This window comes from Mustelus asterias, chromosome 2 (assembly GCF_964213995.1).
Source record: "Mustelus asterias chromosome 2, sMusAst1.hap1.1, whole genome shotgun sequence".
NCBI lineage: Eukaryota > Metazoa > Chordata > Chondrichthyes > Carcharhiniformes > Triakidae > Mustelus > Mustelus asterias.
The window spans coordinates 17,926,363-17,953,055 of NC_135802.1; the positions used below are offsets into that span (position 1 = coordinate 17,926,363).

At 46.0% G+C, this 26,693-nt stretch overlaps 2 protein-coding genes across 5 annotated transcripts in view; one reads left to right on the plus strand and one right to left on the minus strand.

Moving 5' to 3' along the window:
* The window catches only part of galnt11 (UDP-N-acetyl-alpha-D-galactosamine:polypeptide N-acetylgalactosaminyltransferase 11 (GalNAc-T11)), a 200,005-nt gene that overhangs the window by 8,199 nt on the left and 165,113 nt on the right, over positions 1-26,693 (plus strand). For 2 of the 3 annotated variants that reach the window (XM_078232016.1, XM_078232024.1), the window contains exon 1: positions 23,131-23,228. The exons of the other annotated variant lie outside the window; for it this stretch is intronic. The gene's annotated coding sequence lies outside the window, so the exon portion shown is untranslated. Of the gene's footprint in view, positions 1-23,130; positions 23,229-26,693 lie in introns of those variants that run through there. 3 annotated transcript variants of the gene reach the window in all.
* Positions 840-23,923, minus strand: LOC144506210 (THAP domain-containing protein 2-like). 2 transcript variants are annotated; one of them, XR_013499868.1, is made up of 4 exons: positions 23,556-23,908; positions 16,756-16,948; positions 11,636-12,821; positions 840-4,526 (listed from the first exon to the last, which is right to left on the minus strand). XR_013499868.1 is itself a non-coding variant. In XM_078232073.1 (3 exons), the coding sequence occupies exons 1-3, from the start codon at positions 23,624-23,626 to the stop codon at positions 12,420-12,422; spliced, it is 666 nt and encodes a 221-aa protein (XP_078088199.1). In that variant the 5' UTR covers positions 23,627-23,923; the 3' UTR covers positions 10,893-12,419. The 2 variants fall into 2 exon arrangements, 1 of the variants encoding a protein (XP_078088199.1); XM_078232073.1 differs by lacking the exon at positions 840-4,526 and having other exon boundaries at positions 10,893-12,821; positions 23,556-23,923.

The following is a 26,693-nucleotide window of genomic DNA, read 5'->3' on the forward strand; positions in this document are numbered from 1 at the left end:
TTTCCATCAAGAGTAATCAGAAGCCATCAGCAAAATAATTTCCCCACACCACCCCACCACTCTCCCCTCCAGCGCTGAAGGACAGACAGGTGAATCACACCACATCTGATCCCATCTTCCTGAGATCACTTGACAGCACAGACTGGGGGCTGAACCATCGTACTCTAGATGTTCCGTTCCATACTAGAAAATGACATTGGAAGCTCTACCAAACAAGGCAGTACGGGACTGATGGACTGAATGGCCTCCTGTGCTGGGCTGGGACTTGTGAACTGTGCCAATAGGGAATCTGAAACTGAATTTTTTTAATTCGCTGGAAGGTGGTTGAGATGTTAGCAGCAGGGCAGAAATTATTTCAGCAAGTAAGGTGCCTGAAATCTATTCCAATAAAACAGCACAAATCTGACTTGGTTTAATGAAGAACATCTCCTCTTGTGAAAGCCAGAGCATCAGGTAGCCAGCAGGAGAGCTCCATGGTTTCTAACAGATCCTCGTCAAACATGTCACTTCATTTGCCTCAGCGCAGGCTGGATGGATGTCAGTCGGGCGTGTGCTATTGATACTACGCCAAGTCAAAACTGAGTTTACTTGCAACATCGCCCTTGGTAAAAATAACAAATACTTTTAGATTGGGCTGGACCAGGCGTGGGAAGAGATTTTTGGCTGGGTTACTCTGTGCTCTTTTTTTTTATCATACTCTTGCAGTTGCTGTGTTTGGGACACAAACATTTAACTTTTTTGGCTCAGCAATGACAACAACCACAAAACAAGCCAAAGTATATACACAAGCACAGACCTCAAAATCTGAAGGAACATAGTCTAACTTTTTTTTTCCTGAAAAAAGTACTCCTTTATTGAATTTGTCACAATGGTACACAGTCCTCTGAACATCAATGATGAAGGAACAAAATATAATTCATATTAAATTCAATGGCAGGATCTACAATGCATGTATAGCTGCAAACCGTCATACCCAAGGGAACACACACGCCGTTCTTCACCCACCTTTGTTCTCCAGTTTAAGTCCATGAGGTTTCCTCAAACACTTAGCTGCTTCCATTAAGAAATAGAACCTCCACAGTCATCACAAACCGATAGCAGGCAGTTCACAGGCTTGTGGGACAGGTAACCATTTCGGTCAAACTGAGGTCTGTCTCATTGAAGCATTTACACATTTTAAGTGTGGAGTTCTATTTAAGTCATGTTTTCCTCCCCTCTCTATTAAAGCCTTTTCTATCGAAATGCACTGTAGCAGCACGTGGTAGAATAGCACTCTCTGTCATAGAGTGGTGTCAATGTCATCTATCGCCTTCCACTGCAACCCCCAACCCACACTCCCCTCACCTTTGGGAGATGAGCCAGATCTTTCAAAGGGGTGACCAAAAACCTGGGAGAGGATGGGTTCGGAAGAGCTTTCTTTCCTGAGGAGGGCAGCACCGTAGCACAGCGGTTAGCACTGCTGCTTCACAGTTCCAGGGACCTGGGTTCAATTCCGGCCTTGGGTCACTGTCTGTGTGGAGTTTGCACATTCTCCCTGTGTCTGCATGAGTTTCCTCCAGATGCCCCAGTTTCCTCCCACAGTCCAAAGATGTGCAGGTTAGGTGGATTGGCTATGCTAAATTGTCCCTTAGTGTCCCAAGATGTGTAAGTTAGATTGATTAGCCATGGGAAATGTGTAGGGTAACGGGGATAGGGCAGGGGAGAGAGTCTGGGTAAGATACTCTGTCAGCAAGTCGGTGTGGACTCGATGGGCCTAATGGCCTCATCTGCACCATAGAAATTCTACGATTCTTTGAGATTAGGATGGAGAATTTGAGGTTAGGAAGGGATTTTCAGAGAGTGCAACAGGCTGAAGGCCTGACTACCAATAGTGAACCAAAGGGGAGGGGAGTGGAGTGGAATGGGAGGGGGAATGCAGAATAAGCAAGATTGAGCACAGCAAAATACAGATTTCAGAAGAGCTGATTTGAAAATATATCTTATGCATTTGTACTGTCTGTGCAAACGGCAGTCAAAATTTACAATGCTACACATTCAATGCAATGATTTTGTTACATACACATAAATCATCATTTCATAGGTCGTAGAGCAAGCTGTGTTGAACAGGTTGGCTGGCGTTAACTTCACTGCTGCCTGCAACAAACCAAATTCTTGTGGATGATGTGAAGTCTCAAGTAATAGTCTCGGTGTAACAACATAAAGATAAATCATAAAATGGGTCATGTACAAGATAGCAAATAATCCCCTGGACTGAAAAATTGAAATTTTGATAATTAGTTGACATCTGTTGAAGTTTTTCAACATCATGTGAAACCTGAACAGAATTAGTGACCATTATTACTCCTTATTTATCACTTTTTTCCTGATTTCTCCAGTACAAAAGGTGTTTTTTTAATGCTACAAGTTCTGCAGTATCAGCCTGATTCTGCAAACTTAATTTAAAAAAAAATTCAATTAGTATTTTCTTACATTATTCTTATTTCTCTTATTTACATTTCGACGCTAACTTGCATTTTTTTTCATTATCTTCCATTTCTGCTATTTTCTTCTGCTTCCAGGTTCTCTGTTCCTTTCCAATCTTATCTGTGGAATTTGTCACTGTTAATATCATTCTTCTGTTTGATTCCTCAATGTTGTGATATAAAGTTACATTAAGAATATACACATGTTTATCACATTGTGAAATTTACTCTGATCTGGAAAATCCTTTGGATTGAAACAATCAGCATGAACAGCCTTTCAATCATTTTCAATGTCTTTCCTTTTGTTCTTTCTACATACCCTATGCCTCCATACAACTGCTTTTGATAAGTAACTGAGCCAGACAGATCAAAGATGACTCTGGGCGTGATCTAAGCTGAGTCAAATGATCATTTACTTAAAGTATAACAGTGGTTAGCACTGCTGCATCACAGCACCAGGGACCCAGGTTCGATTCCAGCTTCGGATCACTGTCTGATCACTATGGTTCTATAGGTCAGTGGGACCAGGCAAAAAATGTTTCGGCACAAACAAGAAGGGCCTAAAGGCCTGTTTCTGAGCTGTAATTTTCAATGGTTCTATGGTCTGTGTGTGAGTTTGCACGTTCTCCCCGTGTCTGCGTGGGGTTTCCTCCGGGTGCTCTGGTTTCTTCCCACGCTCCAAAGCTGTGTGGGTTAGGTTGATTGGCCATAGTAAATTGACGCTTAATGTCAGGGGGTTTAGCAGGGTAAATACATGGGGTTACGGGGATAGGGCTTGGGTGGGATTGTGGTCGATGCAGGCCCATTGGGCCGAATGGCCTCTTTCTGCACTGTAGGGAATCTACAATTCTATAAAGAAAAATGACCACGTTCTAGTGATTGCTCACATTTGCATTAAGTGCTAAATTTGGAGTAAGTGCTCCTGGCTAGTGGTGATCCTATATCATTTCCACACAAAGAGTAGCGGAAATTGGGAACTCTCTCCCCTAAAAAAAAGTTGAGGTGGGTGGAATGAGGTGGGTGTGGTCAAGTTAACATTTCAAAGCTGAGAAGGATCATTTTTTGTTAGATATGGGTATTGAAGATTATGGAATGAAGGTGGATAGATGGAGATAAGAATGCAGATGAGCCATCATCCAACTGAGGGGCTGAAGGATCTGCTCCTGTTTTTTTTTTGTTCCTGGGCCCATTAACCTCCAGGGTTGCTACGGCACTGAAGGTTATCCTTTTTCTATCTCCATCCTTTGCTAGATTCCCTGCACAGTCTTCCACTCGATTTATAAGGACATTTCACCCATTCCCAGTCTTCTCTTAAAATTAGCTGCAGATGAACTGGGAAGGATTCTACCTTCTCAAGGATAGAAAATCACTGGTGGCCACTCAGTTATTCGCTTCAAGTGAAACAAGGGAAGAGGGTATCAAAAATAAACGCCGCTCTGGCCCAATGTTTGCGTACGTGCTCTCCAGTGGTGCTGGCTGGTTCAAGAGCAGTAACCCTGGTTGATTTACCTTTAACTCAAGGGGGATCGGGGGCAGTTTTAAATCTTCCTGTTCTTGCCTCAGTTGAGACTTAGATAACTCAGCACCGATAAGGGATTGACTTTTCTGGTCTGAATAACTTTGCTGCTTACTGATTTGGTTTATTCAGCCGTCAGGACAACTTAAAAATAGTTTGTTTATACAACCAATGTTCCAATAGTGCTGCAATAGACATCGCAAGCGAACAACAAAACAAGAATAGGTTTTAAAATTGTCCATAGATATTATCTCCTTCCAACCTTCCCTTCCCTCCACCCTCCCACATCCCACTTGTACTTGTGTTGCCGATAGTTATGGACACTTCCTCACTGTTTAAAATCTGTAGGATGTATGCATGGCCTTGTACTGAACATATTTGCTTCTTTTTCTACTGCAACACACTTCATATTTACAGCAGGTACAATAAACTGCAGGGCAGCCAGTTAGACTTAAGAGGAGGACGCTACTGCTGCAGCAGTCATGACCCTTCTGCTTGCTGGGATCTCTTCTAGGTCTGTGGAGCTTAATGCATTTCTGAGCAACACCCTAAAAATGAAAGAATAAATGAAAATCAAACACAAATTGTTATTCAAAATGCATTAATAAACTTGTCGCCCTGATAAAAAGAATAACAGGTAAAAATATAGGTGTGGTCACTTAGCCTACCATTCCTGTGCTGCTACCTATTAGCTCTATATGGGAATAATTTAGAATCATAGAATCCCTACAGTGCAAAAGGAGGCCATTCAGCCAAACAATGATCTCACCCAGACCCTATCCCTGCAACCCCACACATTTATCCCGACACTAACGGACAATTTAGCATGGCCAATCCACCTAACCAGCGTGTGTTTTGGACTGTGGGAGGAAACTGGAGCACCCAAAGGAAACCCACGCGGACACAGGGAGAACGTGCAGACTCCACACAGACGGTGACCCAAGCCGGGAATCAAACCCAGATCCCTGGCGCTGTGAGGCATCAGTGCTAACCAATGTGCCGCCCATTCTAATCCCATTTCCAAGCTCTTTCTCTTCAAATGTTTATCTAATTCTCTCTTAAATGTCAAAGGGAGTTGACTTCAACATCTACTTGTGGTAATGAATTCCAAAATCTAATAACGGGGTGTGTGAAAAACTCTTCTGATCTATGTTGTGCTTCCATGGACTGATATAAAGTTTATGTCACCTTGTTAATAAATGCCTGATCAAATAATTAGTGGCTCCAATATTTAAGGGTGGAGTACAGATGAAGGTGCTAACATGTCTAAAGCAGCAGGATCTCATTGATGATTTCCTTCTCGTGTTTCTAGCCCAGCAGCTGGGCAGAAAAACCAGCCACAGGAAACTGGAGCCGGGGACAGCAGAGATTGGATTATGATGGGGATGGGATGGGTGGTGGGGGAGGGGCGCACAGAGCTGGGCAGTATCAGGGTGAAGAGATCAGGTGGGGGTGGGTTAGTGATTGAGACCTTTGTGGAGTGCTCTTGGAGAAACGAGGACCCCTGTTCCTCTTGGCCCACAAGGAGTGCTCTAAAAAGCACTAAGCTGAGGGAGCTGAGAGCTTCTTTTGTCTCCCTCTTGCTGCCAGGTTCCCTGTGCCCTGGGAAACATGTCCATTAGTTCTTAAATTTAAATCAATTAAATTTAAAATTAAGATCACATTTGCACTGTGGGAACCTGATTTAAACATGTTAATAGCAAGATGGAACACTCATAATTCAAAACCTACTGCCTAAAAAGAATGCAAATGCAAATGTGGTGGGATGGAACCACATATCAGGATTGAAATTTTTAAATGCCAGTTCCCAAGCTTCTCTTGCCTGTTGGGGTGGTGCTGGAGGAGTGGGGAAAAGGGGGCCTAATCTTGAGGCCACTATCTCAGTTATCCCTTCCAAATTTTAAGGAGAATTTTCTCTCCTTCATTCATGCACTGACATTCCTCTGTTTCCATGTAATGTCTACGTGTCTGTGTGGGTTTCCTCCGGGTGCTCTGGTTTCCTCCCACAGTCCAAAGATGTGCGGGTTAGGTTGATTAGCCGTGCTAAAATTGCCCCTTAGTGTCCTGAGATGCGCAGGTTTAGCGGGTGAATATGGGGGTAGGGCCTGGGTGGGATTGTGGTCGGTGCAGACTCGATGGGCCAAATGGCCTCTTTCTGCACTGTAGGGTTTCTATGAATTCTATGTTTTTTGTAGGCAAGAATGTGGACAGTTATCAATGGTTTTAGAGGGAAGGCAGAAACATCAGGAAGATCAGACACTTGGTCAAAGATGATTTTTAAAAAAAAGCATCTTTAACATAGTAAGATGACCAGAAGGTATTTCATGAAATAAAGTGGGCGGAGGAACTGGGGAGGACGAGGCTGAGGTGAAGTGATACTAAGTAAGAGGAAATGTGGAGGAAGATATGGGTAAAGGGAGAGGTTTAGAGCTGGCTTCTGATATTTGTAAACAGTGAATCGGGTAATTTTGAAAATCAATTCTTCAGGACAAGGTGAAGACGACCAAAAACAGGTGGTTGATGAACAGGTCTTATTATGGAATAGGTTGCGGTTGGTGAAGTTTTGGATGGTTTGGGAGTTTGTTAAAAGGTGGAACTCAGGCATTTAGTTGGGAAATGTTGGGCATCAAGTAGGTGGGGTGGGAGTTTTAGCAGTGATGGGGTGAAGGAGAGATGGAGACAGGGAGCATTGCAGAGATGGGAATGGTGGTGGTTGGGGTTCGGTGAAGGCTAGGAAATGGAGTTTGAACTTCAACTCAAGAGTGGACAATGCAGGTTTAACCTTAGCAAGCAGCGAGAGGAATGGACACAATAGTTGGGGTGTGGAGTTTAGTTTTAGGTGAGAAATGAACAGGATAGTTTTTGTTCTTGTTCAGGCTGCTCAAAACTTTGTCAAATAAGTAAGTGAACCACTTAGCATTAGCTGTGGAGCCCAGGGTGGTGAGTCAAAGTTGGGCAAGTCAGGGTGTCTTTAGAATGTGACTCCAAAACATCACCAAGGGGTAGCATGGGGTTGATGAACAGGGATGTGGACTGGACCATAGAACCTTGGAATCCTTACAGTACAGAAGGAGGCCATTCAGCCCATTGAGTCTGCATCCACTCTACTCAGCCCCACCACACTCCCATCCCTGTAACTCCATGCATTTACCATTGCCAATCAACCTAACCCACACATCTTTAAACACTAAAGGGCAGCTTATCATGGCCAATCTGCCTAACCCACACATCTTTGGAGTGTGGAAGGAAACCGGAGCCACCCAAGGAAACCCACGCAGACACAGTAAGAACGTGCAAACCCCACACAGACAGTGACCCAAGCCGGGAATCGAACCCAGGTCCCTGGCGCTATGACGCAGCAGTGCTAACCGATGGTGAAATGGTAGAGGTGATGGTGCAAGCAGTGCAGCTGGTACTGTGCTAGCTACTCTGAAAGAGACTAGAGGGCAGTCATTTAAGTGGATCATCGAGGAGAATTGGTGGAGAGGGACAGGCTGCTCAAGTCAACTGCAAACAACTGCAACGTGATTGAAAACCTCCTTAAAAAAATATCCTTTCATGGAGTGAGGCGAGGCTGCCCATTCTTAATTGCCCTTGAACTTGAGTGGCTTGCAACAACATTCCACTTGCCAGAGCCAAACACACGGCTGTGGGTCTGGAGTCACACGTAAGCCTGACCCAGAATGGGCAGCAGATTTCCTTCCCTACAGGACCTTAGTGAACTAGATAGACTTTTACACCAATTGTTGCACAGTCACCATTACTGAGGCAGATTAATTGAATTTAAATTTCACCAGCTGCTGTGGTGGGATTTGAACCCTTGACCCCAGGGCATTAGCCTGGGCTTCTGGATTACTAGTTCAGTGATATTACCACTACTCCACTATCTCCTTTGGCCTAAGAGCTGCTCTCAAGCCCCAAAGAATTTGTACAACCAGAAATCTGCCTGGATTGGGTAACAACGATTAGGGGCATAATAAGTTATGCCTTCTACTGTTCAAAACACAGTCACTTTCGAATATGCCCCATAATTGGTACTGCAGTGAAGGTTTACCAGGCTGATTCCTGGAATGACAGGTCTGTCATATGAGTAGAGAATAAGTCAGTTAGGATTATATTCATTGGAGTTTAGAAGAGTGAGATGGAATCTCATAGAAACGTACCAAATTCTAACAGGGTTAGACAGGGTAGATTCAGAAAGCATGTTCCCAATGGTGAGGGAGTCCAGAACTAAGGGTCATAGTTTGAGGATAAGGGGTAAACGTTTTAGAACTGAGGTGAGGAGAAATGTTTTCACCCAGAGTGTGGTGAATGTATGGAATTTATTACCACAGAAAGTAATTGAGGCCAAAATGTTGTGTGATTTCAAGAATTAGATAAAGCTCTAAGTCCTGAAGGGATCAATGGATATGGGGAGGAAGGGGGAAATCAGGATATTGAATTCGATGATCAGCCATAATCAAAATGAATGGTGGAGCAGGCTCAAAGGGCCAGATAAGAACATAAGAAATAGGAGCAGGAGTAGGCCATCTAGCCTACCCCGCCATTCAATAAGATCATGGCTGATCTGAAGTGGATCAGTTCCACTTACCCGTCTGATCCCTATAACCCCTAATTCGCTTACCGATCAGGAAACCATCTATCCGTGATTTAAACATATTCAACGAGGTAGCCTCCACCACTTCAGTGGGCAGAGAATTCCAGAGATTCACCACCCTCTGAGAGAAGTTCCTCCTCAACTCTGTCCTAAACTGACCCCCCTTTATTTTGAGGCTGTGCCCTCTAGTTCTAGTTTCCTTTCTAAGTGGGAAGAATCTCTCCACCTCTACCCTATCCTGCCCCTTCATTATCTTATAGGTCTCTATAAGATCCCCCCTAAATTCCAACGAATACAAACCCAATCTGCTCAGTCTCTCCTCATAATCAACACCCCTCATCTCTGGTATCAACCTGGTGAACCTTCTCTGCACTCTCTCCAAGGCCAATATATCCTTCCGCAAATAAGGGGACCAATACTGCACACAGTATTCCAGCTGCGGCCTCACCAATGCCCTGTACAGATGCAGCAAGACGTCTCTGCTTTTATATTCTATCCCCCTTGCGATATAGGCCAACATCCCATTTGCCTTCTTGATCACCTGTTGCACCTGCAGACTGGGTTTTTGCGTCTCATACACAGGTCTCTCTGCACAGCAGCATGGCCTACTGCTGCTTCTAGTTTCTATGTAAGATAGCGAAGGAGAGATTAACGATAATAATATTGCTTCCTCACAGATGTTGAAGAAATTTGTTGTAAAAGTAGGGGTGCGGAGAAGCGGAATTTAACAATCGTACTTTCCCCATAACTTGCTCTTCCCCCTTTAATTGTACAACAGCTAATGGAAACAAAGAGAGGCAGTTCAAAGATGTGTGGGTTAGATGCATTGGCCCCTTAATGTCAGGGGACTAGCTAGGGCAAATGCACGGGTTATGGGAATAGGACTTGAGTGGGATTGTGGTCAGTGCAGACTCGATGGGCCAAATGGCCTCCTTCCGCACTGTAGGATTCTATGATGTAGAATGACGGAATGAATGGGCACATTCTGCCCATTCTGTCTTTGAAAGAGCTCTCCACTTAGCTCCAGTGCCATGCAAACTTTTCCCTTCAAGAATTTATCCAATTTCCTTTTCAAATTTATTATTTAATCTGCTCCCACCACTCTTTCGGATAGTGTGTTCTGGTTTGCTGATCATTCACCTTCAATCTATTTCCACTGATTGCAGTGGGGAGAAACTGACATTGAGAGAAGGTGCGAGCCTAAGGCTGGAGAGGTGAGCAGCAATGAAGGGAGGTTAAAGGGGCAATAAAGATTATTTCTTCCCCACACAGGGAACGGGACATGAGGCGTAACGTGGATTTTTCCAACTGTATTATGCAAGCTTTATGGAAAAGATTATTTTGCAGGCAGCGACGTCGAGAGTTTTACGTGAAAACTGCTTATCCCTGGTTCTTGGGAATCTATCAGCCGAATTTTCCTATGACCGTTGGGAGTCTGACACTGGGGCCGTTTTCAGGTCCTGTCCTGCTTGATGTTGTAGCATTTCTGTCAGCTGAATCTTTTACTGGAGTAATCAGTGGGCCACCTCCATGTTCATTGTCCAATTAGGGATGGCAGGAGTGCGGCCCACTTCAAGGGTGGTCGGTAACCCTCAGTGTGTGACTAACGGAAGTGCCGCTGAGGCCCAGGAAACAGGAGTGGCAACTGGAGCCACCCGCCACCCTCAGAAATAAGAGGGGGGGGGGGGGGGGAAAATGGCTCAGACCCCCATGAGACCCATGGTTATTGGGGGACATCAATCTCCAGGAACTCCATGTTTAAATGACCAGGACATCTCTTGGGACGACAGCAGTCCGTAGCATTTAAATGCTTCATCGGAATTGCAAGTCTCCCCGTCCAGTTGCCTGTGTAGGCACCTGCTTTTACTTGCCAGAGTGTGGACATAACAGGGGAGGGGTGGCCCGTGTGACGCTGGCAAAATGACTTTGTTGCTTCAATTAGCACTTTAAATGGGGTCGATGGCATTTCCGCCACCGCTGGGCTGGAAGCCATCGTGTCCCCTAAGCCATCAGGAAAATCAAGAGGTGGCGGCGATATGTCAGGCAACCGGCACATTGTTCTCTGTTGTCTACCTGCCTCCACAGTCGCTGGTGCCACTCTGGGAAAACTCCCTCTTTCTCCCTACCCCGGCAAGGCACATGCAAAAATTATATAAATCATTCTTCCCTGAATGTTTACATTTGAAAAAATGTAATTCAAATGGGCAAGACAAACAGAGAAGTTGGTTTGTAAAGACACTTTGGAAATATCTGATTTTGATATATGGTTCGTTTTAACTTGACCTTAAAAAAATCCCCTGAGCCATTTAAGGTTTTTATATATTTTTCTTTTATTTCCCTTTCTTTTTTCTGCCAACTCTCTTTTCTTGAATCAATCCGGGGTTACAAATCCATGGGGTGCAATTTCTTCCTTCGTGCCTCATGCAAGTGGATATTCTGTAGAATTGATCACAGACTGCAATTGTTGGCATTCCCTGCACTTTTAGACCTGGTAGCTGGACAGAAGTCAGCACCCTGGTCGATTTCCCAACATCTGCCCTGTTGCCAGGATGATGGGACTGGGGGAGGAGGGGGCAGTAGGCATAAGACCAATTATTTGTGCTCCTACACTCTCCTTGACGAAGAGCAGCTAATTAAGTGCAGACCAAGAACTGAGGCTGGCAAACCTTGCTTGTATGTCTCAGCGAGTCATTCTCTTAACCAGCCGAGTAATTAGCAGAATGTCTTGAGGTCTCACTTACAAGCTGAGAAGTTTTTAAAAATAAAAATACATAATGCTGATGCATTATCAGAAGACATTCAGCTGACCAGTGACCTCTATTGCTTCATCTAGGTGTGAGCTCGGTCCCGCTGGCAAGGGTCAACAACAAATGAAGTGGAGGTCTGCGCATTTATCTTGTACTGTCAGGAGTTGTTTTTTTCCAGTCTGCTGATGGCACATTGCCTGGCTTGCCCTGTTGGTTGCACAAGCACTTGATGCATTCTTAATAGATTTCCCGAAATTCAAAATACTTTATTTGCCACTTTAAAAAATACATTTATCAATTGATAATGACCTACCACCACAGTCGGTTCTGAAAACTGCATCTGTTTGGGTTCCTCATGTTGCAGGGATAGATGCCCCGTGACATCTGCAAAGACACAGGAGTCTGATTTTCTGGTCAGCACCTATTAGTGATGATATTCTATTCAATTAGTAGGATAAATGTTTCTCCTTCTATCACTTACTGTAAAAAGCCTGTTTCAAAATGGATCAGGTGCAGCCTCAATCCAGCTTGTGGTGTGTGCAAGTACATAGCATGAAACTGTCCAATCTTGAGCACTGATTGGAAATCGCAGAGGGCAATTGGTATGGGAAACAGAAACGTTACGGTGGCTCAGAAGGGCTTCCCTCCTGAATCTGGTGTCAAGGCACATAGTTGGCTAGTAATTTGTCAGGAGCCACTGAATAACAACACATTGTCATGGCATGGCTCCAGTTAACTGGTCAGAATTTTCTGGCAAGCCATGATAGAGAGAGTACCTATTCTGGCTATGTTTCGCAAGCAGATGTCTATTGTCACTAAATCATACACCAGTGTCCCCTATAACAACAGCTGCACCACTTGGTTACATTTCAAGTCTACAAATGCAATGTGCATCACTCATGAATGTTTTTTATATCGACTGCTGAAGCAAACAACAACCAATAAATCAATAGTATCCAGAGTTTGGTAAAGTAAAAGGGCTGTTCAAAAAGTATTTGTTCCTGTGCTTTCGGGTCAGAAGAAGTGGACAGTAAAACGAAGCAAATCTGCCTTTGTCTGGTCACTGTACCCTCGCACTTGTGGAGAGTCCGCTGAGCTCATCTGCCTTTAAAAGATTCATCGGTCAGGACGGACTGAACAAGCTCCGCTCCCCTGCCCTGAGGCAAAAGGTTTTTCTCTTTCAGTTCTTCCAACAGGTTGCTGATCCCTCTCCATTTCTTGACCACCCGACGTTCCCTCTGCCTGCTGATCCTTATCTGCTGTCTGAGGTAGTCCACTTCGTCTTGCAATTGGAATACCTTCCTCTTGGCCACAACCGGGTTCGCCAAACAGTAGCTGTGCTCTTGGAAAACCTCCGTGCTGCTGGTGGCGCAGGTACGGATGCTAGTACTGGTGCTCGTGCTGGTCGTACTAGTGCCAGTGCTAGTGCTAGACTTGGATGGGTCCTGCTGATTACTAATACCTGCAGACGTCAGAGGGGTTTTCCTGGATACTAATTTCTGTAAATACAAGCACACACATACACACAAATTTAGTGTTATGACAGCCAGATGTTGGGAGGCTATTCAATGGACCGAGCTTAGCTGCAGTCAAAGCCAACCCCAAGCTTATCCTCCATGCACTTATAGGCACTTTATGGACAGTGTACCGCGACCAGGAACCCCAGCTGATTGTCCTTTCGCTACCACTGGTGCACTGAGGACAATTTTCATGCCCTGACTGTCAATCCGAGGCTGTGGCTCAAGTCTTGGCAATCAAACACAACCCCATTGAAAGGTACTTCCAACGTTGGTGTCTCTCTTTGAGATTAGCCTTAAATCTACCGCTCCATAAACATTTATCTTTTTCCCTTTTCTTAGCCTAGTCATGTCCAATTGCTGGCTCATGTGAAGAATGTACTAATTAGGCATGGTAGGGGTGACTGGGAAGTGGCAAGACTGGGGATGGAAGGCCACAAGCGAGGTGGAGGGGGGAGGTGGAGAGACATGGAGGCGATATGGGTGGAGGGAAGGTGGGACTGGGAGGTTGAGAGAAGGGGAGACAGAGGGGGGGGACAATTGAGAGGTGGAGAGAAAGGAGAGTGATAAGGAGGCTGAGAGAAGGTGGTGACAGGGAGGCAAATGAAGGGGCAACAGGGAGGTGGTGGGGCACAGAAGCAGGGGAACAAAAGGGAGGCAGAGAGGGGGCAACAAGATGGTGGGGTGGGGGGCAACAAAAAGATAAGGGTGTAAATAAACATTGTGCAATTGACAATATAGATCCAAGAGAAAAAAAGTGGTCAATCAAACAAGGTGCTCCCTTCAGTGCACCTGTTTCAACAGATTGAGTGTCTGGGATCTCAGCCAAGCCTCATTAAGCATACACAACATAGAGTGGTACCAAGTGCTTGTAGTGTCTGCTATTAATACCTTAAAGGTCTGGTTGATTGACAATTTCATAGGTTTATAATAACAAGTTTTGAAGGAAATTATGAATGGTAGTTTGTAAAAGCCTTTCCACATATGCCATTACTATATTGGTTCTGTGCAGAGTGAATGGACATAGCAGTGTATTGAGTTAGCATGGAGTATATGAGGGGGAATTGGGAGTGGGTGAAAGGGCAAGAGTTAGTATGGCGGATATTTTTTCCTATTCATTTGTGGGACATGGGTGTCGCTGGCTGGCCAGCATTTATTGCCCATCCCTAGTTGCCCTTGAGAAGGTGGTGACGAGCTCCCTTCTTGAATCGCTGCAGTCCATGTGTTGTGGGGTTTACCCACAATGCTGCTAGGGAGGGAATTCCAGGATTTTGACCCAGCGACTGCGAAGGAACAGTGATATATTTCCAAGTCAGGGCGGTGAGTGACTTGGAGGGGAACTTGCAGGTGGTGGCGTTCTCATGTATCTGCTGCCCTTGTCCTTCTAGGTGGGAGTGATCATGGGTTTGGAAGGTGCTGTCTAAAAGGATCTTAGCTGAATTGTTGTGGATATGGGCAAGACCTTTTGAAGTTATCTTTCAAAAGGTTTGCTCATTGCAGACTATGGTTCATGACACCTCTCAGGAGCCATGAACCACAACTCCTTGAAAAGCTGGCCTGAACCAATGAAGATTGCGAAAGGCGACGAGATGCTTATCCCTGCAATGGAACCAGCCAGGTCAGGAGTGAAGCCTCACAGCGTGCAGCCTTCTCCCATACCAACGACAACTGGGGGCACCAACCACATGAAAATCCAACACAAAATACTTCAGAGGGTGAGTAAATTGGGTCTATATTCATAGAATCCCCACAGTGCAGAAGGAAGCCATTCAGCCCATCGAGCCTGCACCGAAGACAATGCCACCCAGGCCCTATCCCTGTAACCACATGTATCTATCCTGCTAATCCCCCTGACACGAAGAGGCAATTTAGCATGGCCAATCCACCTAACCTGCACCTCTTTCGGACTGTGGGAGGAAACTGGAGCACCCATAGGAAACCCACGCAGACACGGGGAGAATGTGCAGACACCACACAGACAGTCACCCAAGGCTGGAATTGAACCCAGGTCCCTGGTGCTGTGAAGCAGCTGCCCCGTACTTGTATTTCAGAGAGGTGAGCTCACTGTACAAGATTCTGAAAGGACTTGATGCAGTAGAAACTGAGAGGCTGTATCGCCTGGCTGGGGAATGGAGAACACAGGTCAGGAGAAAGGGTAGGTAATTTGGGACTGAGATGAAGAGAAAGTTCTTTGCCCAAAGGATTGTGAATCTTTGGAATTTCTATGCTGGAGGGTTGTGGATGTTTCCTCATCAAATATATTTAAGGATAGAACATAAGAACATAAGAAATAGGAACAGGAGTAGGCCATCTAGCCCCTCGAGCCTGCCCCGCCATTCAATAAGATCATGGCTGATCTGACGTGGATCAGTACCACTTACCCACCTGATCCCCATAACCCTTAATTCCCTTACCGATCAGGAATCCATCCATCCGCGCTTTAAACATATTCAGCGAGGTAGCCTCCACCACCTCAGTGGGCAGAGAATTCCAGAGATTCACCACCCTCTGGGAGAAGAAGTTCCTCCTCAAGTCTGTCTTAAACCGACCCCCCTTTATTTTGAGGCTGTGTCCTCTAGTTTTAACTTCCTTACTAAGTGGGAAGAATCTCTCCGCCTCCACCCTGTCCAGCCCCCGCATTATCTTATAAGTCTCCATAAGATCCCCCCTCATCCTTCTAAACTCCAACGAGTACAAACCCAATCTCCTCAGCCTCTCCTCATAATCCAAACCCCTCATCTCCGGTATCAACCTGGTGAACCTTCTCTGCACTCCCTCCAATGCCAATATATCCTTCCTCATATAAGGGGACCAATACTGCACACAGTATTCCAGCTGCGGCCTCACCAATGCCCTGTACAGGTGCATCAAGACATCCCTGCTTTTATATTCTATCCCCCTCGCAATATAGGCCAACATCCCATTTGCCTTCTTGATCACTTGTTGTACCTGCAGACTGGGCTTTTGCGTCTCATGCACAAGGACCCCCAGGTCCCTTTGCACGGTAGCATGTTTTAATTTGTTTCCATTGAGATAGTAATCCCATTTGTTATTATTTCCTCCAAAGTGTATAACCTCGCATTTATCAACGTTATACTCCATTTGCCATATCCATAGACACATTTATAATTTCCCAGGGAATCATGGATTTGGGGAGCAGGCAGTAAAATGGAGATGAAGCTGATGAGGGGTGGCACGGTGGTTAGCGCTGCTGCCACACAGCACCAGGGACCCAGGTTCGATTCCCGGCTTGGGTCACTGTCTGTGTGGAGGTTGCATGTTCTCCCCGTGTCTGCGTGGGTTTCCTCCCGGTGCTCCGGTTTCTTCCCAGAGTCCAAAGGTGTGCTGATTGGCCATGGTAAATTGCCCCATGTGTCAGTTGGATTACAGGGTATATACGTGGGGTTACAGGCACGTCTGCCTGTTGTCAGTGAGATTGTTGTCAGTGCAGACTCGATGGGCCGAATGGCCTCCTTCTGCACTGTAGGGATTGTATGTATGATCAATCATACCTAATGGTGGAGCAGATTCGACAGGCTGCATGGTCTTCTCCTGCTCGGATTTCTGACATTATGTTAACGACTGCCATGGTGACAGTGGTTACACTGCTGTCTCACAGCATCAGGGAGCCGGATTCTGGCCTTGGGTGACAGTCTACGTGGATTTCCTCTGAGTGTTCTGGTTTCCTCCCACACTCCAAAAATGTGCAGGTTAGGTGGATTGGCCATGCTCAATTGCCCCTTCATCTCCAAAGATTTGTAGGTTAGGGGGATTAGCGGGGTAAAAGTGTGGGGTCACAGGGATAGAGCCTGGGGAAGATGCTCTGTCGGAGAGTCGGTACAGACTCGATGGGCCAAATGGCTTCCTTCTGCACTGTAGGGATGCTATGATTTTTAGAGCTTAGTACCAGCCTTACGTTTTGCATATGTGGTGGAAAGTCGAATATCGTAGGGACAGCATCTTCCCTCAAGCGCCTGGTCTGTCCTGTGCGGTCAAAGCACGTTTGCTCAAAATGTTTTGAACAAAGGAAGGTGTGTTTGCTGGGCTTGAAGTTTTCACGTCGGACAAGCCGTATCCACTCCGTCCGCCTCCGAGGGTTAGAGGGAAACCTTAAAAATCAGAAACAAAAAGACAAATGGAGAACAGGTCATCTCTCTCTGATCTGTAAATCTATAAGCAATCCAAAAGCCTAATCCCTTCAAAATTATGAAGAGTTTGGATAAGGTTAAAAATGGAGAAACTGTTTGTGCTGCTGGGTGGCTCAATAAGCAGACAGCACATAGAATCATCGAATCCTACAGTGCAGAAGGAGGCCATTCAGCCCATCGAGTCTGCACCGACAACAATCCCACCCAGGCCCTATTCCCATAACCCCATGCATTTACCCTAGCTACTCCCCCCTGACACTAAGAGGCAATTTAGCACGGCCAATCCACCTAACCCGCACATCTTTGGACTATGGGGGGGGGGGGAAACCAGAGCACCCGGAGAAAACCCATGCAGACACAGGGAGAACGTGCAAACTCCACACAGACAGTGACCCAAGCTGGGAATCGAACCTGGGTCCCTGGCGCTGTGAGGCAGCAGTGCTAACCACTGATTTGAAGTGATTGGCAAAGAAAAAAAAGTGGAAATTAGGAGATCTATTAATTTTAAAAAAAGGAAGCTGTTGCCTGGAATGCACTGAAAGTCTTGCAGAAGCAGATTCAATGGTAACTTCCAAAAGGTGAACTGAAGAGCAGAGGTTTTCAGGGTTCTGGGGAAAGAGCGAGGAGTGGAACTAATTGGACTGCTCTTACACAAAATCGCTCGATAGTACAGGACTTGAATATTGCTGAAACATTTAATCTTCCACTCATCTAATATTCCCTTCTCTAGCACCGCCTGGTATTCTAACTTCAATCATCTTATTCCTCACCCCTCTGCAAATTTGCTTAAACCCTCCCCAACCACAGCAGTGAACCTTCTCGTAGGGATTTTGGCTCTAGTCCTGTTAAGGTGCAAATCTTTTCTTTTGATTAGCTGCTTTCTGCCCCAAAACTCACTCCTTCACCATGCTTCAAGCCGTGCACGGACCCTCGCTATCTTCCCAGTCCCACTCTCTCTACTCCCCCCTAGATCCTGAAAATCTGACCTCGATGTCTGCCCTTTCTATGCCGTTGGTACCAGTGCCTATGACAACTTCTGACTCACTCCCATTCTCCCAGCGGAATAGAACATAGAACAGTACAGCACAGGAACAGGCCCTTCAGCCCACGATGTTGTGCCGAACATGACGCCAAATTAAACTAATCCCTTCTGCCTGCACTTGGTCCATATCCCTCTATTCCTTGCATATTCATGTGCTTATCTAAAAGCCCCTTAACCGCCCCTTTCGTAACTGCCTCCACCATTACCTCTGGCAGCCTGTTCCAGACACCTACCACTCTCTGTTTAAAAAAAAAAGTTACCCCTCACTGTATAGCACGCAAGAAACAATACTTTTTACTGTATACTAATACATGTGACAATAATAAATCAAATCAAATCATCTTTAAACTTTCCCCCTCTCACCTTAAGCGCATGCCCCCTAGTATTAGACATTTGACTCCCCCTCTCCAGTAGCTAGCAAGGATACAAATATTCTGCCCCTCCCTTCGTGATGTCCTTTACGCTACCACAGGGAGACGACACATCATTTGGGACTCTCAATCATTTGATGATGAACTTTAGGTTGGCTATGGAAAAGGTCAAGGAGCAATCCAGAGTAATAATAAATTAACTGGGCGAAAGTCAATGGATCTGACCCAGAAAATTTGGAATCAAAGGCGAGTCGGCAAAACTGTAACTAATCAATGGGCTGCCTTTAAAAGAGAACGTCACAGTATATTCCCACGAAGGGGAAAGGTGGGACAAACAAATCAGAGTCTCCTGGCTGACAAACGAGATACAGATGAAGATGCAGCTGAAATTATATGCTCACGACAGACTCGGGCGGACAATACAATTGAGAACCAGACTAATTATAGAGGGTTCAGAGGGGAATTGAAAAAACACAAAGAGATAGTATGAAAAGAACAAAGAAAATTACAGCACAGGAACAGGCCCTTCGGCCCTCCAAGCCTGCACCGACCATGCTGCCTGACTGAACCAAAACCCCCTACCCTTCCAGGGACCGTATCCCTCTATTCCCATCCTATTCATGTATTTGTCAAGACGCCCCTTAAAAGTCGCTATCACATCTGCTTCCACTATCACCCTCGGCAGCGAGTTCCAGGCACCCACCACCCTGTGTAAAAAAATCTGCCTCGTACATCTCCTTTAAACCTTGCCCCTTAAACCTATGCCCCCTAGTAATTGACTCTTCCACCCTGGGAAAAAGCTTCTGACCATCCACTCTGTCCATGCTCCTCGTAATCTTGTAGACTTCTATCAGGTCGCCCCTCAACCTCCGTCGTTCCAGTGAGAACAAGAAGAGACCAGCGGTTAACATAAAATGGAATCTAAAAGCCTTCTATTGGTATATAAATAGTGAAAGGGTAAGAGGAGAAGTGGAGACAATTAGGGATCAAAAAAAGGGTATTTACGCATGGAGTCAGAGGTGTGGCTCAGGTACTAAATTAATATTTTGCATCTGTCTTTACCAAGTAAGAAGATGTTGCCCATGTCATGGTGAAAGAGGAGGTAATTCAAACACTTAGACGGGTTTAAAATTGATAAGGAGGAAGTATTGGATAGATGTCTGCACTTAAAATTGATAAGGCACCAGGCCTGGATGAGATGCATCCAGTGGTGATGAGGAAAGAGAGTGGAAATTGCAGAGGCATTGGTCATTATTTTCCAGACTCAGGGAGGTGCCAGAGGACTGGAGAATGGCAAATATCACAATCTTGATCATAGCAGAGTATAACGATAAGCCCAACAACTACAGGCCTGTCTGGTTAATCTCGGTGGTGGGAAAGCTTTTAGAAATTATAATTTGGGACAAAATGAATAGTTAACTGGGCAAATACAAGTTAATTAAGGAAAACCAGCAAAGGTTTGTTAAGGGCAAACTGTGTTTAACTAAATAAAGGGTGGCAGTGGTTAAGGCAGTATGGTGGCACAGTGGTTAGCACTGCTGCCTCACAGCGCCAGGGATCCGGGTTCAATTCCGGCCTTGGGTCACTGTCTGTGTGGAGTCTGCACGTTCTCCTCGGTCTGCGTGGGTTTCCTCCGGATGCTCTGGTTTCCTCCCACAGTCCAAAGATGTGCACATTAGCTGGCCATGTTAAATTGCCTCTTAGTGTCTCAAAATGTGTAGATTAGGGGGATTAATGGGGTAAATAAATGGTGTTACAGGGATATACTCTGCATGGGAATTGGTGCAAACGTGATGATCCGAAGAGTCTCCTTCTGTACTGAAGGGATTCTATGAATTGTAAGTCCATGCTCTAAAATTGAAAATCTTTGCTGTTGCCAAATAAATGCAAGTTTATGCAATAGCTATGTAAATAGATATGGTGGCTTTATTATTTTTATTCATTTACAGGAGGTGGGTGTCACTACCTTAGAGTCATAATGGTTTATAGCATGCCTCGAAAGCTTGTGTGGCTTTTGCTACCAAATAAACCTGTTGGACTTTAACCTGGTGTTGTTAAACTTCTTATTATAGCATGGAAACAGGCCCTTCGGCCCAAATTGGTTTTTTTTAAACCATTAAGCTAGTCCCAATTGCCCGCTTTTGACCCATATCTCTCTATATCCATCTTACCTATGAACCTGTGTAAATGCTTTTTAAAAGACATTTGTACCCGCCTCGACTACTACCTCTGGCAGCTCATTCCAGACACTCACCACCCTCTTGTGAAACAATTGCCCCTCTGGACCCTTTTGTATCTCTCACCTTAAAGCTATGCCCTCTCATTTCAGACTCCCCTACCCTTGGGAAAAGGTATTGCCTATCTACCTTACCTATGCCCCTCATTATTTTATAGACTTTGGCCATCATTTATTGGCCATTCCCAGTTATCCTTGAGAAGGTGGTGGTGAGCTGCCTTCTTGAACTGTTGCAGTCCCACAATGTTGTTAGGGTGTTACAGGATTTTGACCCAGTGACTGCGTGAAGGAACAGCGATATATTTCCATGTCAGGATGGTGAGCGTCTTGGCGGGGAACCTCCAGGTTGTGGTGTTCCCATGTATCTGCTGCCTTGTCCTTCTAGATGGTGGTGATCATGGGTTTGGAAGGTACTGCCTAAGGAACTTTGATGAGTTCCTATAAGTGAATATATTTTAAAAATTTATTTGTTCATGGGATGTGGCCATCGCTGGCTGTGTCAGCATTTATTGCCCATCCCTAATTGCCCTTGAACTGAATGGCTTGGCTAGGCTATTTCAGAGGGTATTTCCTGTGGTTCTGGAATCACATGTAGGCCAGACCAGGTCAAGAAGGGCAGATTTCTTTCCCTAGAGGACGTCAGTGAACCAGATGGGTTTTTATGACAATCAGCAATGGTTTCATTGTATTTTAATCCCAGATATTTATTGAATACAAATTTCACCATCTATTGTGGCAGGATTTGAACCCTGGTCCCCAGACTTTACTTGGGTCTGTGGACTATTAGTCCAGTGAAAGTACCACTACACCACCACCATACCAATCAATATGGTTTCTACAGCAAGAAAAGTGCAATTCGTAGCTCCATAATTGCAAGTTTTTGCTATGGCTCTATAAATGGGTTACAACTGGTGAATGTGGTTGTTATAACTATATAAATACAAGATGTTGCTGCAGCTACACAAGCGTACTTGGTTGCTATTAGTGAGTGCTGTTTATACAGGCATTCCTTGGAACTGGCGGCACAATGGTTACACTGCTGCCTCACAGCGCCAGGGACACAGGATCGATTCCTGACTTGGGTCACTGTCTGTGTGGAGCTTGCACATTCTCCCCGTGTCTGCGTGGGTTTTCTCCAGGTGCTCCGGTTTCCTCCCACAGTCTGAAAGACGTGTTGGTTAGGGTGCATTGACCCGAACAAGGGCCAGAGTGTGGCGACTGGGGGAATTCCACAGCAACTTCATTGCAGTGTTAATGTCAGCCTTACTTGTGACACTAATAAATAAACTTTAAATTTTAACCGAGAAATCATAGAAACTCTACAGTGCAGAAAGAGGCCATTCAGCCCATCGGGTCTGCACCGACCACAATCCCACCCACGCCCTACCCCCATATCCCTACATATTTACCCACTATTCCTTCATACCTACGCATCTCAGGACACCAAGGGCAATTTTTAACATGGCCAATGTGCATATTATTTTTTTAAAAATCAACCTAACCTGCACATCTTTGGACTGTGGGAGGAAACCGGAGCACCCGGAGGAAGCCCACACAGACACGAGGAGAATGTGCAAACTCCACACAGATAGTGACCTGAGCCGGGAATCGAACCCAGGTCCCTGGAGCTGTGAAGCAGCAGTGCTAACCACTGTGCTATTGTGCCGCCCGATATTTACCCTCAAGTATCCAGCCAGACTTGAAGCTCTTGTGATGGACATCAAGGGAGTGGGATAGATGGGGTGGGGCCAGAGCATGGGGCGGGGGCCAGAGCTAGGGGTGGGGGACTGTTGGGGGCAGGGCTAGAAGGGTGTGGTGGGTGGGGCCAGAGCTGGGGGCAGGGCCAGAACAGGGGTGGGAGACGATTGGGGGCAGGGCTACAAGCGTGTGGTGGGGCGGAGCCAGAGCTAGGGGCAGGGCAGGGTGGGGGATGATTGGGGGCAGAGCTACAAGCATGTGGTGGGGCGGGGCCAGAGCTAGAGGCAGGGCAGGGGACAGTTGGGGGCGGGGCTAGAAGGGTGTGGTGGGGCGGGGCCAGAGCTAAAGGCAGGGCAGGGTGGGGGACAGTTGGGGCGGGGCTAGAAGGGTGTGGTGGGGCGGGGCTAGAAGGGTGTGGTGGGGCGGGGCCAGAGCTAGAGGCAGGGCAGGGTGGATGACAGTTGGGGGCGGGTCTAGAAGGGTGTGGTGGGGCGCAGCCCAAGTGGACGACAGAGCAGGGGCGGGGCTGACAAAGAGCATGGCTGGGGGGGGGGGGCGTGACCAGGAGAGGCGGTTCCGGCGGGACCAAAAGACTTGGGAGGGGGGCGGGGCCTGACATCAGGGGGCGGGGCCTGAGCGCCTGTACCTGATTATGGGGGGGGGGCGGATCCGGATGACCACCCCGCCCCTTACGCTTGCGCCTTCCGGAAGTGATCCCGCCGCGAAGCGGGCACGCGTCGGGTCCGCACTTCCGGCCGCTCTTCCCCCCTCCCCTCCCCCACCCTTCCTTCCTCCCCCCCCCCTCCCCCATGTTGGGCAGCGAGAGGGAGAAAAAAATTTAATATGCCGCATTCGGTCGGCCAGCGGCAGACTTCAATCCCCCCCTGACCGCAGGTAGGCGCCGCACGATAGGGACAGTGGAGATTGGGCGGCAAATTCGCAGAATATTAAAGAATAAAATATTGATGGGGGGGGGGGGGAGGAGGGGGAGTTAGAAATAGGACAAATAGCCCCCCCCCCCCCCCCCCACACACACACAGCCGTTAGGCGGCGGCAGCCATGGGAACGGGCCGCTCCAGTTAAACAGGCCGCAGGCCCGGCTTAACCTTCAGTGAGGAAGCAGCCCAGCCCGTCCGCCCGCCGGCCCGCGTCCCCCACCCACCCCCGGGCTGATGAAAGCCGCATTCCCCCCCCGGCTTCTCACTCACTCTGCACACCTACCTGTGGAAGCTGGTGTTGGTGTTTTTCCTGTACACCGCCGTGCACCCGTAGGCCGAGCAGCTGGTTGGCATTTTATTGACAATTACTTTCAAACCCCCTCCCACTTTCTCCCTCCCCCTCTTTTTTTTTAAAAAAAGAAAAAGTAATGGTTAAAATATGAAGTATTCCTTGGGTCGTTCGAGCTCTTTCTCTCTCTCTTCCCCCCTTTCCCCCCCCCCCCCAAACTCCTCCTTTACTAATATGGCAGATGTGTGAGTAGTTTGCTCCTGAGGGGCAGGCAGAGGGAGGGAGGGAGGGAGGGGGGGAAGAGAAAGGAAGCTTCACGTATCAACGCATATAGCGTCAAACGAGACGTCCTTCCTTCTCTCTCCCTCTCTCCTCCCACTCCAGTGGGAGGAACCTTAAATATTCATTTATTGTAATATCGCCTTCATCTCCCCTGCCAATAAGAGGGGAAGGGGGAGTGCGAATTTCAATTGGCGCTAAGTTTTAAACGAAAACAAATCCGGAAGTTAGTACGTGGAATAAAAATTGTGCCCTGATTATTAACTGTCGAACCTCCGTTGCTGCCTGCTGACATGTCTCTGGAAGTCATGATGTGGAGATGCCGGCGTTGGACTGGGGTAAACACAGTAAGAAGTTTAACGACACCAGGTTAAAGTCCAACAGGTTCATTTGGTAGCAAAAGCCACGAGCTTTCGGAGCTTGTGGCTTTTGCTACCAAATGAACCTGTTGGACTTTAACCTGGTGTTGTTAAACTTCTTAATGTCTCTGGAATCCAGGCTAGATGTTGGTGTCAGGTAGCAAGCTCCGTACTTTTAAAATTGAAAAGAATGTATTCTTTCATAATGTGGCATGGTCAATCCTGTTCCTCTGTTTGCGAAACAAATGCACACACTGTGATGTTGCAAACTTTTAGAAGGTTGGTATGAACCATTAGAGCACACAAGGAAGCCATTCAACTTCCTGTCTGTGCTGGCTCTACGCTGGACCAATCCTGAATTAATTCTGACGCTTTATGCTTCGCTACTTTTCCATTAAAGTATACTGTTTCAGTAGCCTTTATCGTAAAACAATTTCTTACAATCTCACTTATTAAACTCCCTTCGTGACTCGAATTAATGATGTGCGTTTACTTTCTTGCCAAACAGACAAAATAGTCTTTCCCCATTTTCTTTCAGGGTCCTATTGGGCAGCATGGTGGCACAGTGGTTAGCACTGCTGTCTCACCGCACCAGGGACCCGGGTTTGATTCCCAGCTTGAGTCACTGTGTAGAGGTTGCACATTCTCCCTGTGTCTGAATGGGTTTCCTCCGGATGCCCCGGTCCCACAGTCCAAACAGTGCGGGTTAGGTGGATTGGCCACGCTAAATTGCCCCTTGGTGTCAGGGGGACGAGTTAGGGTAAATGCATGCGGTTATGGGGATCGGGCCTGTGTGGGGATTGTGGTTGGTGCAGACTCGATGGGCCGAATGGCCGCCTCCTACACTGTAGGATTCTATGATTGTACTTAAAGAAAAACTATTAAATCTCCACTTGGTCTCTTCTTCTTGTATAAATCGTTCTTGTATCTTGACTTTACTGTCCTGTTAACATTGTGGTGAGCCTTTAAGCTATACTCTCCCCGTCTTTTCTATAATGGAGTACCCAAACATCTAACTGGCCTAATCATTGCTTTGTCCAAGTTGATCATCTCTGAAGTATTGTGCCCTATGGCCCCTACTCATCTACCCAAAACATGATTCTTGCATTGCACTTTCACTGTCAGGAAATTATGTGTTTACTGCCCTAGAAACTTCTGATCTTCAATACCCTTCAGCATTGGATTATAAATAATTTTAAAAAACAACCAAACAGGTTGTAGTGAGACAGAGAAATCTTCTATGATTTGACTAAATGATACTGATGGAAAATTGTGCATTGCACATGTTGAGACTGGAGGACCTGTAAGTCGCCACTCTGATAACACGTTGCGTTCAGGTGTGTTAGGGTTTTGGGAGAGGTTGATGTTACTTAGATAACAATATTAAAAGTATACAAAAAAACAATAGGTATACGTAATTTCATTATTGTGAAATGTTTGCTGAAAACTTTACCTTTGGTCATTCCAAATTTTATCGAGGCATAAAACTGCAGGTCGAAATTTTATTTAAAAAATATTCTGAGCAAATCTATTAATTCATCAACAAATGGTGATGGCAAATTTTACTTCTGGATAATTCTCAATCTCCAACCTAGTAAAAAATTAAGTATTTTCTCTTTATTTATTTTTCTTCCTTCCCTTCCCCATATCACCTATCCTGTTCCTTATCAGACATCTACAGCCTTGGTTCCACTTAGTGCCATTGCTCATCAAAAGTTGATCACTCTCGGTCTTGAAATTTTCTATTCATCTAGCTTCAATTGTTTTTTAGGGCAGAGTTCCAGATTTCCACTACTATTTGTGTTTTGTGATATGATCCCTGAATGACCTCGTGCTAATTTCTAAGGTTATGCCTCCTTATTCTGGACTGTATCACACCACTGGAAATTGTTCCTCTCTACCAGCTCCTCTGATAAATTTTTAATGCCTCAACCAGATCACGCTTTGATCCTCTACATCCAAAGGAATACAAGCTTAGTCTATGGTGTATGGAACGTGTCTTCATGATTTAGCATTTTCAGCTCCAATATCATCCTGGTGAATCTGTTCTGCACACCTTCCAAGGCCAAGATATCCATTCTGAGGTGCATTGCCCAAAACATAATGTAGTACTCAGATGGAGGCTAATAGGTGCTTTGCACATTAGTGATAAAACACTCACCTTTTTGAATACAAAACTTTTGTTAAAAAGACAATCATTCCATTCGACTTTTAAAATTATTTTTTGTACCTGCCCACTAACTTTTAGTGATTTATGCATTTGGACCCCTCAAGGTCTCTGCTCATTTATGTAACATTTAGAAAATACTCAGATTGAGCTTCCTTGGGTCCAACGTGGATGGCTTCACCCTTCCCGACATAGTTTTTCCCACTTATTTAACCTATCAGTCTCCCTGTGCAGCTTTGTACTATGCCACCCAACTTCAGTGCTATCAGAAAACTCTATTCCTTCATTCAAGCCATTTATCATCATAGTGCAAATCTTAGCCCAATA

Excerpts from the sequence above, each read along its gene's own strand:
- LOC144506210 (XM_078232073.1), bottom strand. The coding sequence starts at position 23,626 with ATGCCAACCAGCTGCTCGGCCTACGGGTGCACGGCGGTGTACAGGAAA. Across the intron at positions 16,949-23,555 it reads ACCAACACCAGCTTCCACAG|GTTTCCCTCTAACCCTCGGA; the intron begins GTAGGTGTGCAG and ends CTGATTTTTAAG. Across the intron at positions 12,822-16,755 it reads TTCCACCACATATGCAAAAC|AAATTAGTATCCAGGAAAAC; the intron begins GTAAGGCTGGTA and ends TTGTATTTACAG.